This window comes from Melospiza georgiana, chromosome 12 (assembly GCF_028018845.1).
Source record: "Melospiza georgiana isolate bMelGeo1 chromosome 12, bMelGeo1.pri, whole genome shotgun sequence".
Lineage (NCBI taxonomy): Eukaryota > Metazoa > Chordata > Aves > Passeriformes > Passerellidae > Melospiza > Melospiza georgiana.
Genome location: NC_080441.1, coordinates 18,931,819 through 18,946,013, shown reverse-complemented (window position 1 = coordinate 18,946,013; position 14,195 = coordinate 18,931,819). Strand labels below are relative to the sequence as shown.

General features: G+C 57.5%; 1 protein-coding gene across 1 annotated transcript in view; it reads left to right on the top strand.

Annotated features, from left to right (window-relative positions):
* The window catches only part of LOC131088707 (endothelin receptor type B-like), a 71,952-nt gene that overhangs the window by 56,102 nt on the left and 1,655 nt on the right, over window positions 1-14,195 (top strand). Inside the window, exons 2-7 of the mRNA XM_058032954.1 lie at window positions 9,209-9,648; window positions 10,514-10,626; window positions 11,086-11,290; window positions 11,921-12,070; window positions 12,677-12,810; window positions 13,995-14,103. Coding sequence (XP_057888937.1) covers window positions 9,209-9,648; window positions 10,514-10,626; window positions 11,086-11,290; window positions 11,921-12,070; window positions 12,677-12,810; window positions 13,995-14,103 — 1,151 coding nt within the window. The remainder of the gene's footprint in view (window positions 1-9,208; window positions 9,649-10,513; window positions 10,627-11,085; window positions 11,291-11,920; window positions 12,071-12,676; window positions 12,811-13,994; window positions 14,104-14,195) is intronic.

Sequence of the window (14,195 nt, the reverse complement as noted above, 5' to 3'; positions counted from 1 at the left end):
TACTCAGGGCAGGGGAGTTTGCTCAGGTTTAAAGCCCACAGCATTTAGGATTCAGTCAAAGATCTGCTAAAGAGAAATTAATGTAATAATTACATCCCACTCTGCTGCAGGAGCAAGTAGCCCACCTTTAATCAAGCCCATTAGCAAATGGCATCAGTGCTTCCAACAGAGGGAGGTTTGTGGGAGACATCCCCAAAACACCTCAGGGAAATGTGACACACAAAACCCGGGCAGAAATCCCATTTCTGTGTCCATGGGCCTCGCTCCCATGTCCAGCCTGGCCCCAGATCAGCTGTGGAGCAACCTATGGGTCCTGAGGAGCCACAGTTCCACACCCAGGAGAGCAGGGACCTTCTTGGGAGAGCTCGGGGCGAGGAGGGACAATTCCACCAGCACTTTGGGGGGATCCCCTGCAGTCACCAAGCGCCTTGACAGCTGCAATCCCGACCCTGTGAACACCTGGGAGGTGCCTCCCCTCTGCCTCTGGAGAGCCCTCAGGCCTTGTGGGGCTCCTGGATAAACCGGGAGGGAGCAGCCAGGGGGGATCAGGCTCTGCTCCCAGGGAACAGGGACAGGATGGGAGGGAATGGCCTCAGGCTGTGCCAGGGGATGTGGGAGCATCAGGGGCAGCACGGTGGGGACGGACAGAGACGAGAGATCTCTGCAGCCAGGTCTGGAACTTGGGGTTTATTGCAAAGGGCCTGGGGGCAGGGCCCTGCTGGGAGCTCAGAGCAGGCCCCAGAGCAGGCCCGAGAAAAGAGAGGGGGAGAGAGGATGGGAGGGTGAGAGAGTAGAAGGGGTAAGAGAGTAAAAGGGGTACCAGGGCAAAGTTCTTTTTACAATAAATCTTCTTCTGTGTTGAATACTCTAATTCTCACTAACCAATCTAGTACAATATACAAATCCTACAGCATTTACATACAGCCTATAAGAATCACTACATCACCATACTGTGTTACATGTTAAACCCTAAAAACTCCTCTTTGGGCCCCTTCTGCCAAGCTGGCAGGTCCTGCTCTGCCCCTTGGGCCTGTCTGCAAGCAGAGGGTGTTGTTCCATCAAAAGGGGATCACCTTCAGTCTGGCCTCACCGTTGTTTTCCAGTTGTTCAGTAACTGAGGTATCTCAAAGCTTGCTTTCATTTCAATCTCGCTTATAGCTTCCATATTCTCAAAATCTTTTGCCAGACAATCATATTTATAAGGCTTTCCTGCTTCATCTTCCCCAACAGAGGAGGCTCAGATTGGAAACTGGGGAAAGATTCTTCACGAGAAGGGCTGTCCAGCCCTGGCACAGCTGCCCAGGGCAGTGGTGGAATTCCCATCCCTGGAAGTGGGCTAAAACCACACGGATGTGGCAGCTGGGGACAAGCTTTAGTGCCGCTCGTGGTGGTGGCTGATGGTTGGACGTGGTGGCCAAAAGGTCTTTTCCACTTCAACAGCTCCATGATTCTGTGATGTTAATCCCTCTTCCCACCAGGCCAGGACCAACATCCTCCCACCACTGGTTTCCACATCTTTGGGACACAGAGCTGTTCAGAGCTGTTCCCATCTTTGGGACACAGAGCTGTCCCCAGAGCTGTTCCCATCTTTGGGACACAGAGCTGTCCCGGAGCTGTTCCCATCTTTGGGACACAGAGCTGTCCCAAACCCCTGTGACTTCCTCAGGGCTCCTGCACCCCGAGGGACAGACACAGCTCAGCCTCTGATCCTTGTCACCAGGGCCATCTGCACATCCCCGGTGTGCCCGATGTCCCAGCAGGGCCACCCCCGAGCGGGGACACGGGGACAGAGGTGCGACAGCAGCAGCAGCAGCAGCGGCTGTCCCGTGTCCCCCCGCTGTCCCGTGTCCCTCCCGTGTCCCTCCGTCTGTCCCGTGTCCCCCTTGCTGTCCCGTGTCCCACCCCGCTGTCCTGTGTCCCTCCGTCTGTCCCGTGTCCCTCCCGTTGTCCCCCTCTCTGTCCTGTGTCCCTCCGGCTGTCCCGTGTCCCTCTGGCTGTCCCGGCCGGGCTGCAAACGCCCCGATCCCTCCAACAGCTCCAAGAACTCGACTCCGCTCGGCCCCGGCTGATAAGAAAGTTATGAGCAACAAAAAAAAACTTCAATCGCGGGGTCAGCGCGGGCTCGTGGGAACAGCGGGGATGTGGCGGCGCTTCCCGAGGCATCCCCTCCCTGTCCCGGGAAGGGAAAATCCCGTGGGATGAACGATCCCGTCCTGCACCCGCAGAGACACCCACCCGTCCCGCTGCACACGCTGCACACCCTGCAATAATCCCGATTTTCCAGCTGTTTGCACATTCCTGGGTTGGGGGATCCAGCCCGGAGTTGTTGGATGTGCCAGGGTTAAATCCAGGGGGAATTTCCTGGAGTTCTCCCCGGGCTGGTGGGGCAGGATGGGCAGCAGGAATAGGGGGCAAATGGAGGTTTGCTTCCCCAGCCACTGGGACATTTTTCCTGGCTCTGAGGCTTCAGGCTCAGCTCTTCATAAAATGGGAAAGGGAAGGAGCAGAGGGCATGGCAGGAACTGGCACCACCTCTTGTTCTCCTCACTCTTCACTGCTGGGTTCCTCCAGGGGTTAAACCCGGGGAATATGAGCCTGGAATGGGGAAGGGGAAGGGGAAATTCATAGAGCAGAACTTGATGTGAGTGAAAATATTTGCAGCAGAAAAGCACTGCTCTAAAGATGCCCGAGCTGTTCCCCAGCTCTCCTCTGGCATGAGAGCAGGGCAAAGGGAATGCTGGCAGCAGGACTTGAGGAGTTTGACCAGAAATGCAGGCACAATCTTCTATTTATTTATTTTAATGATGCCAGTGGAGGTGTCGGGCTGGGAGGCAGTTCCTGAGCTTTCCACTTCAGCATTCCCAGTGCCCCAGAATTAAACCCAAGCCTTCCCAGAGGATGCCTGAGCACGAATACACTCAGCATCTCAGTCAGATGACACCAGGCCTCTCAAAAGCAGGATTTGCCAGCTGACAACCCTGTAAAAACGTTTTCCTGAGGGATTTGTCCCTGCAGGTCCCCAGCAGTCGCTTCTCTGTGATGTTTTACCTGCCTGAATTCCCGAGGGATATCTCTGAGCTCTCCTGCTCAGCTCCCAGAGGAGAGGCTGTTTGTGGTGCCTCCAGGGATGTTCCCTCCTGCCAGGCATCCCTGATTTCCCACAGCATTTGGGATAACACAGACCCACACTGGGCATGGGGCTCCTCCAGCTGGACTGAAACGGGGTCAGGGTCGGGCTGTGGAGAGCAATTAGTGCCCTAATTAGTGCCATAATTAGAGCAATTAGTGGCAGGTCTGGGAGCACCTCCATGCCCTCCTATGCACATCCCAGGGCACACAGCTGCATTCCCCCTGCCATGGGGTGAGCGCCCAGATGTTGGGAGGGGAAAGGAGAACCTCCCAAATGATTCTCCAGATGTTTCTCTGCTCCATGGCCTCACCTGTAAATCGGATTCCATTCAATCTCCTCACCCCAAAGCAGAGCCCAGCTGAGCCTCTGTGGGGCAGCTCCCACCTGTCCCACGCAGGTCACACCCTGTGATTCCAGCTGGGAGCAGCAGCCATCCCCCTCACCAACCCCTGCCTGGCAGAGCTGTTCCTGTGGCTTGGACAAAGCCATTGGCACATTCCCACAGCTGGCACAGCCCCGAGGGATGGGTGCCCTGGGCTGAGGCCTCAGGGATCCCTGGAGGCTGTGCTGCTTTCCTGCTGGGACACACAGCACGGCATGTGGCCTGGCTTTGGGGTTTCATTCTCACCATTGATGGCACTCAGCACCAGCCCCGGACCCCAGGCTGTGTCAGGGCCCCCCTGGCTGGGCAAGGCTGGGCTTTCCTGGGGTCTCCAGGGCTTGGAGCCATCCTTTGTCCCCAGCAGAACAGAGGGGGCCATTCATGGCCTGTCCCGTGCAGGAACGTGACTGGCCCAGAATAGGCAGGGAGGGGGGCCCTGCACGCCCCAAACCCCTCTGTGTTGGGGAGGAGAGCCCAGGAAAAGCTGCAGCTCCTCACAGAGGCCAAAGGGTTAAGGGGTGGTTAAATCCATGGATTGTGCCCCGGGCAGAGGAGCCTTTGAGGGGCTCTCCCTGCTCTGCCTGGGATGGAGAGGGCACAGGGGACAGGGCCAGGGCCAGGTCACCTCCTGCTGCCCTTCAGAGCCTCCAGCTGGCAATGGACTTGTCTGCTCCCAGAGCAAAATCCAGCCCCAGAGCCCCAGGGATGCACCAAGGTGCAGCAATGACCCACTGAGCTCCAGAGTCAACTCTGGGACACAGAAGGTGGAAACACCTCTGGGTGTTACTGGACAAAATGGGACAGAGCTGAGTGCTCCAGGCAAGGCCAGGGATGGGCTGTGTCCTTCCAGCCCAGCCCAGCAAACCTGGCTTTTCCTGCTGTCCTTCCCACTTAAACCTGGCTCTACCTCTGTGTCCTTCCCACTAAACCTGGCTTTATTTCCATGTCCTTCCCACTAAACCTGGTTTTGTTTCCATGTCCTTCCCACTAAACCTGGTTTTGTTTCCATGTCCTTCCCACTAAACCTGGCTTTACTTCCATGTCCTTCCCACTAAACTTGGCTTTATTTCCATGTCCTCCCCACTAAACCTGGCTTTATTTCCATGTCCTTCCCACTAAACCTGGCTTTATTTCCATGTCCTTCCCACTAAATCTGGCTCTACCTCTGTGCCCTTCCCACTAAACCTGGTTTCACCTCCATATTCTTCTCACTAAACTTGGCTTTATTTCCATGTCCTCCCCACTAAACTTGGCTTTATTTCCATGTCCTCCCCACTAAACCTGGCTTTATTTCCATGTCCTCCCCACTAAACCTGGCTTTTCCTGCATACACAGACGATTTCTGCCCTATGTACAAACCCTGACCACTGAGCAGAGCCAGGCTGCTGCAGCTCTCACCAGGAGCTTGGCACAAACCCAGAGCTGAGGATCGTGTCCCTCACGGAGCGGGCAGTGGCAGCCCCTGTGCAGCTTGATTTGTTTGTTTTTGTCACTCCTCCCCAGAGCTGTCCCGTGTTTCTCCCGCCTTTCCCTCCTCCATCCCCATCCCCATCAGCCATTGGCGCAGGGGCTGAGCTGGGGGAGCCCTGGGATGTTCTATAAAACCACCCACGGCAGCAAGGAGCGTTTTCCACAGCTCCAGCCCCTCTCGAACGCCAAGCCCAGCATCCAGAGCAGTGCAGCCCCCCCAGGACATGCCCAGCAGGGGGAAGCAGCCCTGAGGAGCAGCTCCCACACTCCAGGGGCAGCGGGAAGGTAACTCCAAGGAAAGCTTTGCTCTCCTGTGCGTTAACCTGCAGACAAAATGATTCCTTGTGTCGGGGGAATTTTTGCAGCCTCCCTCTGCGGAAGGTGCCGGAGGCACCACGGTGGCTGGACAAGGTGCAGGATGTGGCAGGAGAGGAGGAATCAGCACACCTGGGTGGGAGCTCCTCCTGCTGCCGGGCTGGGCTCAGGGCAGGGAGCCCCGGGGCTGGGATGTGCTGCTGTCACCTCTCCTCCATCCACAGAGGCTGTGCTGCAATATTTGCCCACAGAAAAGCTGTGCTTGCTGTCTGCAGAGCTGAGCCTGGAGAGGTGGAACTGCTCTGAAGGGGGGAGAGGAGGAGGAGGATGGAGGGGGAGGCTGCTGGGTGTGGGGATGGAGGTGCTGGGCTCTCCCGGGCTCCCAGGGAAGAGGGGTTCCAATCCCACCCACGGCACCTTCCAGCCAGAATCAGCTCTGGAGGGTCGAGGGGACAGTTTTCGGTCTGAGTTTCTCTCTGGGAGTCTCCATGTCAGCATTCCAGTGGCTTCAGCTGCCATCTGGGCTCAGCACAGTTAAAATTCCCACTGGGATGGGTGAAAGCAGTTCTGGATCTGGGGTTTTAACCGTGCTGGTGTTGGTTTCCCATCTGAACAAGGTTCTTGATGCTCCCGTGCCTCAGTTTCCCTCAGCTGAGGAAGGGCTGTGCTTCCAAGCACTCCAAGATGGGAAGAACAAGGAGTAAATGGGCAGCTGGACAGGAGCAAACATTTTCTCTTTGCCTGAATTTTGGGTTTAATACGATTTGATGCAGTTTAGGGCGAGCTGGTGAGGAAGTGTTTTCCTCTCCAGTGCTCTGTGGTTGTGTCCTGGAGGGGCTGGGCAGGAGCTGTGTCCTGTGATCCTCCCTCACATGAGCTCCTCTCCAAGCCCCAGGGGTTTTGTGCTTCTGCATTTTTCTTTACCAGAGCTCAGAGGCCTGGCTGGGCTCATGAAACAGCTGTAGGGGGCTCTGGGGGGCTCTGGGCACGTTCCCTGTCCCAGGGGTGCTCTGGCACTTTCTGCCAGTGCCACCTCTGTCCCCCAGACAATGGCTGTGCCATCCAGAGCTGTCCCTGAGAGCTCTTGGGGACCCCAGGCAGGAATTCTGAGCAGGGTCTGCCCTCTCCTGAGAGCTGCAATCCTGTGGGCACGGTGGGGAGCAGAGCTGGGCACAGCCCCCGTGGGCACCGATGCCAGGCATGGCTGGGGGGGACAGCGAGGCTGAAATCCCTGGAACAGCTCAGAGCAGGGGTTGTGCCCAGGTTTGTGATCCTTTGGGGTGTTTATCCATCTCTCCCTTGCTTCCTTCACCCTTCCCAGCCCAGCCCAGGCATTCCCACAAAGGCTGAGCCCCTGGGGAGGCACAGCTGTGCCCACAGGAGCTGTGGGCAGTCCTGGGGCTCCTGCCTGGCCTGGCCACCTCCTCCAGGGTGGGAGCTGTGCTGGGCCCGGGATTGCCCCGGCCATGGGCAGGGAGAGCCCTGCTGCAGCTGGAGTGCCTTGGCTGTCACTGAACAGAACTGAACAGAACTGGGTATGGAACAGTTACAGAACTGGGAGCAGCTCCCGGGGCGCAGCGGGTTTGGGATCAGAGCCCAGCTCTGCCTGGAGGAGTCAGAGCAGAGCTTGAGCCCCTGCTCTGCTCCCAGCCAGGCTCCCTGGTCCCTGTCCCTGCCTCATTGTTCCCTGGAGCAGGGAAATCCCAGGCACTCTCACAAAGGCTCCGGTTCCCAGCCCAACCACAGCCATTTCTTCTTCCTCCAGAGCTGGGAAGTTTCACAGTTTGACAAAAGCGTTCCTTATTCACTCCAACCAGGAGTCCCAGATTTATCCCTGTTTGAGGAACAGGTTGGAGTTTGCTCCTTCTCTGGGCTCATTTCCCAGCCTGGCTCTCCCTGAGCCCCCTCCTCAATCCTCCCCCGGGATGGAGCCACCCCCAGCTCCCTCCTGTGTTTATGGGGCAGCCCCTGGGCTCCTCCTGCCTGCTCAGAGCTCAGCACGGCAAAACCACCCTGGGGACATTCCAGGCATGGAGACCTTTCCCTGTGCCAGCAGCCTGGGCTGGAGGGAGCCCAGGAGAGTCACAGCCCCGGGCAGGGCAGCAGGGGCTGGGCAGCTCCTCATTGATGGGGTGAGGAAGGGCAGGGAGGGGCTGCCCTTCCTCACATCCATGGCTGAGAGCTCAGCGATCAGGGTGGCACTGCTGCAAAAGCCCTGCAGCGTTTCCCCAGCAGGGCTGTGCTGAGCCCTCCCTTTGCAGCCCTGGGACCGGCTGGGCAGGGGGATGGTGGTGAGGCTTCAGTTTCCCCCTGGAATGAGCTGGAAAAGCACTGCTGGTTCTCTGGAGCCTGCGGTGGGGCTGCAGAGCTGCCCAGATGGGCAGGCATTGACAGAGGTGCCCCAAAAGTGCAGCCTCAACCTGTCAGGAGCTAAACGGCCCAAAACGAAACCCTACGGTCCTGACAGGAGGGGGAGGTTGGGCTGTGCCCCCAGGGAACAGGCAGAGGAGCAGAGAGAACAGCCCCAGGATGGGCCAGGGGACATCAGGGTGGGCACCAGGAGGAATTTCCCCATGGAAAGGGCGGTCAGGCCTTGCAAGGGGCTGCCCAGGGAAGTTTGGAGTGCCCAGCCCTGCAGGTGTCCAGAGAACACCTGGGCTCAGAGCTCTGGGTTTGTGAGGAGGTGGGGATTGGGCACAGCTTGGACTCAGTGATCCCAGGAGGGATTGGGACTGCCCAGGAGCAGCAATGCAGGAGGTGCAGCCCCTGCTGCCACAGTCCCTGAGCACAGACAGGTGTCCCAGCCCCTGCAGGGCCACGTCACAGGCACAAGGGACAGTTTGTTCCCCTTCCACTTTGTTCTACTGCGCTGTTTAAATTTAGCAGCACAAACCCCACCCTCAGGGTCAGCAGCTCTGACCTGGTGGGATCCAATCTGGCATCGTTTGCTTGCTATGATGATGGAGCTCTCCAGCAACTCATAAATAGAATTGAATCATAAAATAGAATATCCCAGCTTGGAAGAGACCCCCAGGGATCACCCAGCCCAGCCCCTCTTCCTGCATGGACCCCAAAATCCCACCCTGTCCATCCCTGCAGTGCTCTCCAAAGGCTCCTACAGCTCTGGCAGCCTCGGGGCTGTGCCCATTCCCTGGGCAGTCTGGGCAGTGCCAGCACCCTCTGGGGCAGATCCTTTCCTGATCTCCATCCTAACCCTCCCTGGCACAGCTCCAGCTGTTCCTTGGGTCTGTCCCTGCTCACAGAGAGCAGAGATCAGGGCTGCCTCTTGTGAGGAGCTTTCAGACCCCAGTGAGGTCTGACCTCAGCCTCCTCCTCTGCAGGCTGGACAACTTTCATCTCTCCATGCTCTGCTAAACAATTTCTCTCCCTGCTCCCTTTCTCCCCTGGCAGATCCCAGGAGAGCCCCAGGACACCCCACAAGCACCATGAGCACTCCTGCAGCCCCCTCCTCAGCAGGACCCATCCCCTTCCATGTCCTGGCCATTGTCCTGAGCTGCCTCTCCTTGTTCTTCACAAGAACAAGTGCATGAGGAGCGGCCCCAAAGTGCTCATGGCCCCTGGGCAACCTGCTCTACATCCTATACAAAGCACTGGAGAGGAAAACACTGCCTCCCCAGCTCGCCTTAAACTGAATCAAATCTGTTGTTAAAACCAAATCTGCCGTTAAACACAAATCTGTTGTTAAACCAAATCTGATGTAAAACCAGTGAGGTCCGACCTCAGCCTCCTCCTCTGCAGGGTGGACAACTCTCCTCTCTCTCTCCATGCTCTGCTAAACAATTTCTCTCCCTGCTCCCTTTCTCCCCTGGCAGATCCCACAGGACCCCCAGGACACCCCACAAGCACCATGAGCACTCCTGCAGCCCCCAGCCGGGCTGTGCCCTCCTCAGCAGGGCCCATCCCCTTCCCTGCCGCCCTGGCCATTGTGCTGGGCTGCCTGCTCTCGGGGGCGCACAGCCAGACCCCCGGAGCCCTCCCGGAGAGCGCGGTGCCCCTGGGGGAGCTGGGCCGGGAGCAGCCCCAGGGCCTGGTGCGTGTTGGGCTGCCGGGGGCCGTGCCCAACGCGTCGGGCGCCGCCGGGAGCCGTCCCTCGGAGGCGCCGCTGCTGCCCGTGTGCGCCCGGCCCGCCGACATCCGCCACGCCTTCAAGTACATCAACACCATCGTGTCCTGCACCATCTTCGTCGTGGGCATCGTCGGCAACTCCACGCTGCTGCGCATCATCTACAAGAACAAGTGCATGAGGAACGGCCCCAACGTGCTCATCGCCAGCCTGGCCCTGGGCGACCTGCTCTACATCCTCATCGCGCTGCCCATCAACGTCTACAAGGTGGGCTCTGCCTGGCACGGCGGGCACGGGGCTGCTCTGCATCCCTGGGGGCTGGGAGGGGCTCCTGCACGGGCTGTGCCTGCCCCTGCATTCCTGGAAATGGCCAAGGCCAGCCTGGATGGGGCTGGGAGCAGCCTGGGGTGGTGGAGGTGTCCCTGCCATGGCAAGGGTGGGATGGGATGGGATGGGATGGGATGGGATGAGATGGGATGGGCTTTGAGGTGCCTCAGAAACCCTTCTGGGGTTCCATGGTTTGTGTTGCTGCTGAGGCCCAAGGAGAGCTGGAATGGGTGGTTGGTTCTGGGGTAGGCTCAGGAAGGGCTCCAAGGACAAGGGGGATGGGAGGGTTGTGAGCTCAGCCTCAGTCTCCTCTGGAATGAGTGGCCTGGATTTCTCCAGCTGTCAGGACACATCGTCCCCACCTCTGCTTGTACTGGCTGAGCGTGGGGCCACAGAGTCCATCCTGTGTGCTCGGGGATCAGAATCTGCAAAAGGCTCAGGACACACGGCTCTGGAGCTGGCCAGGCTGGATTCTGGCTGTGTCAGAGCATGACTTTGATTCTCACTTTGAAAACAATCCAAAGCAGCCTTGTGTGGAGTTTAGGACTCAGATCCATTCAAAAGCCCCCAGGCTCTGGAGTCAGGAACTGGTATCTGGACCACCCTTCATCTCTGTGTCCAGTCAGGGAAATGAAAGCTTCCCAGTGCCAGCAAACTGTGGGAAAGTGGCCACATTCCCAGTGGTGGGAAGCTCAGGGAGCTCTCCCTGCTCTCTGTGGGCTCCCCACAGCCCTGGGTGCACCCCCAGAGAGAAAGCTGGGAGCACATTCCCAAAGCAGCCTGCTAACCTGTGGGTCCTCCCCAGCTCCTGGCCAAGGACTGGCCCTTCGGCGTGCAGGTCTGCAAGCTGGTGCCCTTCATCCAGAAAGCCTCTGTGGGCATCACAGTGCTCAGCCTCTGTGCCCTCAGCATCGACAGGTGAGACACAGCAGCCACCCCAGCCCTGTCCATTGGTGGGAACCAGAGGCAGAACCAGGAGCTCATTCCCAGGCCAGTGCCAAGATGGGCACAGACTGCTCTCATGTGGAGCTGCAACCCAGCAGGAACTCTCTGGTGACAGAGCTGAAATCCTGCTGGGAAAGGCTGAGGGGAGGATCAGGGTGTGGGTGGGGTGGTGAGGAAGGGTGGCCAAGGACAGCCCCATCCCATCCCATCCCATCCCATCCCATCCCATCCCATCCCATCCCATCCCATCCCATCCCATCCCATCCCATCCCTCCTCTGAGCCCCTGCTTCCCATTCCCATTCCCACACCTGGGAAGGTTCAGAGGTGGAGGGAAAGGACCTTTGGGACAATTCTAACCCGCACCCTCAGCTCCCCTCCCTGGCTGCTTTTCTCTCTCCCATCTGCTCCTGTGCCGTTCCCACCCTGGGCAGGTACCGAGCCGTGGCGTCCTGGAGCCGGATCCAGGGCATTGGGATCCCCATGTGGAAGGCTGTGGAGGTGCTGCTCATCTGGGCAGTGGCCATCGTGCTGGCCGTGCCCGAGGCCATCGCCTTCGACATGGTGGAGCTGAGCTACTGGGAGCAGCACCTGTGGGTGTGCATGCTGGCCTCGGAGCAGAAATCCCGCTTCATGAGGGTACCTGTGCATCCCAACCCCAACCCCAACCCCAATCCCAACCCCAATCCCAATCCCAATCCCAATCCCAATCCCAATCCCAACCCTGTGACAGTGTTCACAGGGGTCCCAGGATGAGGGAAGAGACGAGGATCTGACTCCATGTTTCAGAAGGCTGATTTATTATTTTATCATATATATTATATTAAAACTGTACTAAAAGAATAGAAGAAAGGATTTCATCAGAAGGCTGGCTAAGAATAGAAAAAGAAAGGAGTGATAACAAAAGCTTGTGACTCTCAGAGAGTCCGAGCCAGCTGACTGTGATTGGCCATTAATTAGAAACAACCTCATGAGACCAATCCCAGATGCACCTGTTGCATTCCACAGCAGCAGATAATCAATGTTTGCATTTTGTTCCTGAGGCCTCCCAGCTTCTCAGGAGAAAAAATCCTAAGGAAAGGGTTTTTCATAAAAGATGTCTGTGACACAACCCCAGTCCCAATCCTGCTTCAAGAGAGTACCTGTGCATCCCAATCCCAATCCCAATCCCCATCCCAATCCTGCTCCAGGAGGGTACATGTGCACCTCCCAAGTCCCCTCTGCTGCCCTGGCCCCATTTGCAGCTGCCCTCTCTCCCTTTCCCCACAGTTCTATCGGGATGTGAAGGACTGGTGGCTTTTTGGCTTCTATTTCTGCCTGCCCTTGGTGTGCACGGGCATCTTCTACACCCTCATGTCCTGTGAGATGCTGAGCAAGAGGAACGGGATGAGGATCGCTCTGAATGACCACATGAAACGGGTGAGAGAGCAGGGAGGAATGCTGGCACCCCAAAGAGAGGGAGTGCTCTCAGAGGGGGGATACTTCCCATCCCTCTGAAGGACAGGATGAGCTGGCAGAGCCTCACAGAGGCTCTTGGTACATTGGTGCAGGGATTACACCAGCCTTAAGGATGACCCCAAACCCTTCTGGCTTCATTGGAGCTCTCCTGGTCATTTATCCCAGCCCACACCAAAGGCTGGATGTGCCAAATCCCAGCCAAGGGGTGCAGGGAAGAGTTCACTGTCCCTCCCACGCTTTGGGAATGATTCCCTGAGGAGCTCCAGTGGTTGCCACCTTAGCAGTGTGCTGGGTGGGCGCAGGAGGCCCCGTGTCCCAGGGAGCACCATCCCAGCAGACCCACCCAGCAGTGGTGGGGAGGGGTCTGTCCAGGTGGAGCTGTGCTGCCCTGCCCCTTTCTGCAGCCTGGAGCTGGTGCAGGGCTCCAGGACCCACCTGGGCCGGTGGGAAATGTCCCTGCCCATGGTGAGACGAGCTTTAAGGTTCCCTCCAATCCAAACCATTCCACCATTCCACGATTTGGGATCTGCTCCCCCGTGCTCATCCTGCCCCTGCCCTGTCTGGCAGCGCCGGGAGGTGGCCAAGACCGTGTTCTGCCTGGTGGTGATCTTTGCTCTCTGCTGGCTGCCCCTGCACCTCAGCCGCATCCTCAAGAAAACCATCTACGACCAGACGGACCCCAACCGCTGCGAGCTGCTCAGGTACGGTGTGGGAACCCAGGACATCCCTCTGCTGCCCAGGATGGCCAGGACCCCTGCCAGGGGGCTCAGAGACCCTGGCACAGAGCCCAGAACACCTGGGGGTTTGATTATGACCCATGGAGCAAATTACCAACCTTAGATGAAGATCAGCAAGCCACAACAGTTTACGTAGAATAATAGTGAAGTTATCACGGGGTGGAAAAGTAGATTTTGGGGTTTTTGGTATGGGGGTTCAGGAGGTAAGATGGAGGGATCTGGGTGTTTCCAGCCTTTCTCCTTCTTCTTCTTGGCCTCCATCTTCTGCTGTAGTGTTGGCACTCACAGATTGGTTTAGAGTAGAAGCTCACTGTCTAACACAGGTGATGGGTATTGGAAAGTATCTGTAAACATTGCACATGTAGTTTTTAGTATAAAGACCTAACACTGCCCTGGGGGCAGGCAGAGTGCCTGGAACTGTCCTGCTGGATGGACCTGGGCAGGACAGGAGAAAGAATTTTATAGATAAGATACAATAAACAACCTTGAGACCGAGAAATGAAGAGCCCTGACTCCTTCTTCAAGCTCAGGCCGGGAAAAGAGGCTTTCTAACTCTTCTCAGAGTCACTGTGAGCAGCAAGAGATCCCAACAGTAGAGCCCCAGCAGGGGACACCAGCCTGGGAGCCCCCTGGCACCTGCACAGGCCCTGCTGGGTGGGACCAGGCTGGGGGAGCTGCCTTCCACCTCCTGCTTTCAGTAATTCCTTGCCCAGACTGCACTGCCCTCCTGATGGGCACAGAGAGGGCAGGGGGATGTGAGAAGGGTTAAATTAAATTTTGGAATGTCTCTGTGAGGCTGAGGTCTCCTGGGCACAAGAACATTCCCAGCAGGGCTGAGGGCTTTGGTGCCCATCTCCCTCCCCTTCCACCCACCAAGCAAAATCCAGCCCAGGCCAGGGGCTGCAGCTGTGCTGGGGTTTGGGAACATCAGGAGCATCAGGAGAAATCACAGCTCCTGCTCTTGGCTTCCTCAGGGAATGCTCCATGCAAGGAAAAAGGGTTTTTTTCAGGGAAGGATGGATATGTGCTCAGCTCTGTTATCAGTCACTGCTCCTCCACAGAAGCAGGATCCCAGGGCAGGCAGTTTGGAAATTCCCTCTGTTCTCCATGAGCTTCTGACACATCTGTTCTCTCCCTTCCCATCTCAGCTTCCTCCTGGTGATGGATTATTTTGGGATCAACATGGCCTCCCTCAACTCCTGCATCAACCCTGTGGCTCTGTACTTTGTCAGCCGGAAATTCAAGAACTGCTTCCAGGTAGGAATGACCCAGGGGCACAAGCTGATCTTATTCCTCATCCCAAATTTTCCCTGTTAGATCCCTCTCTTCTCCAAGTACACCAGAGCTCA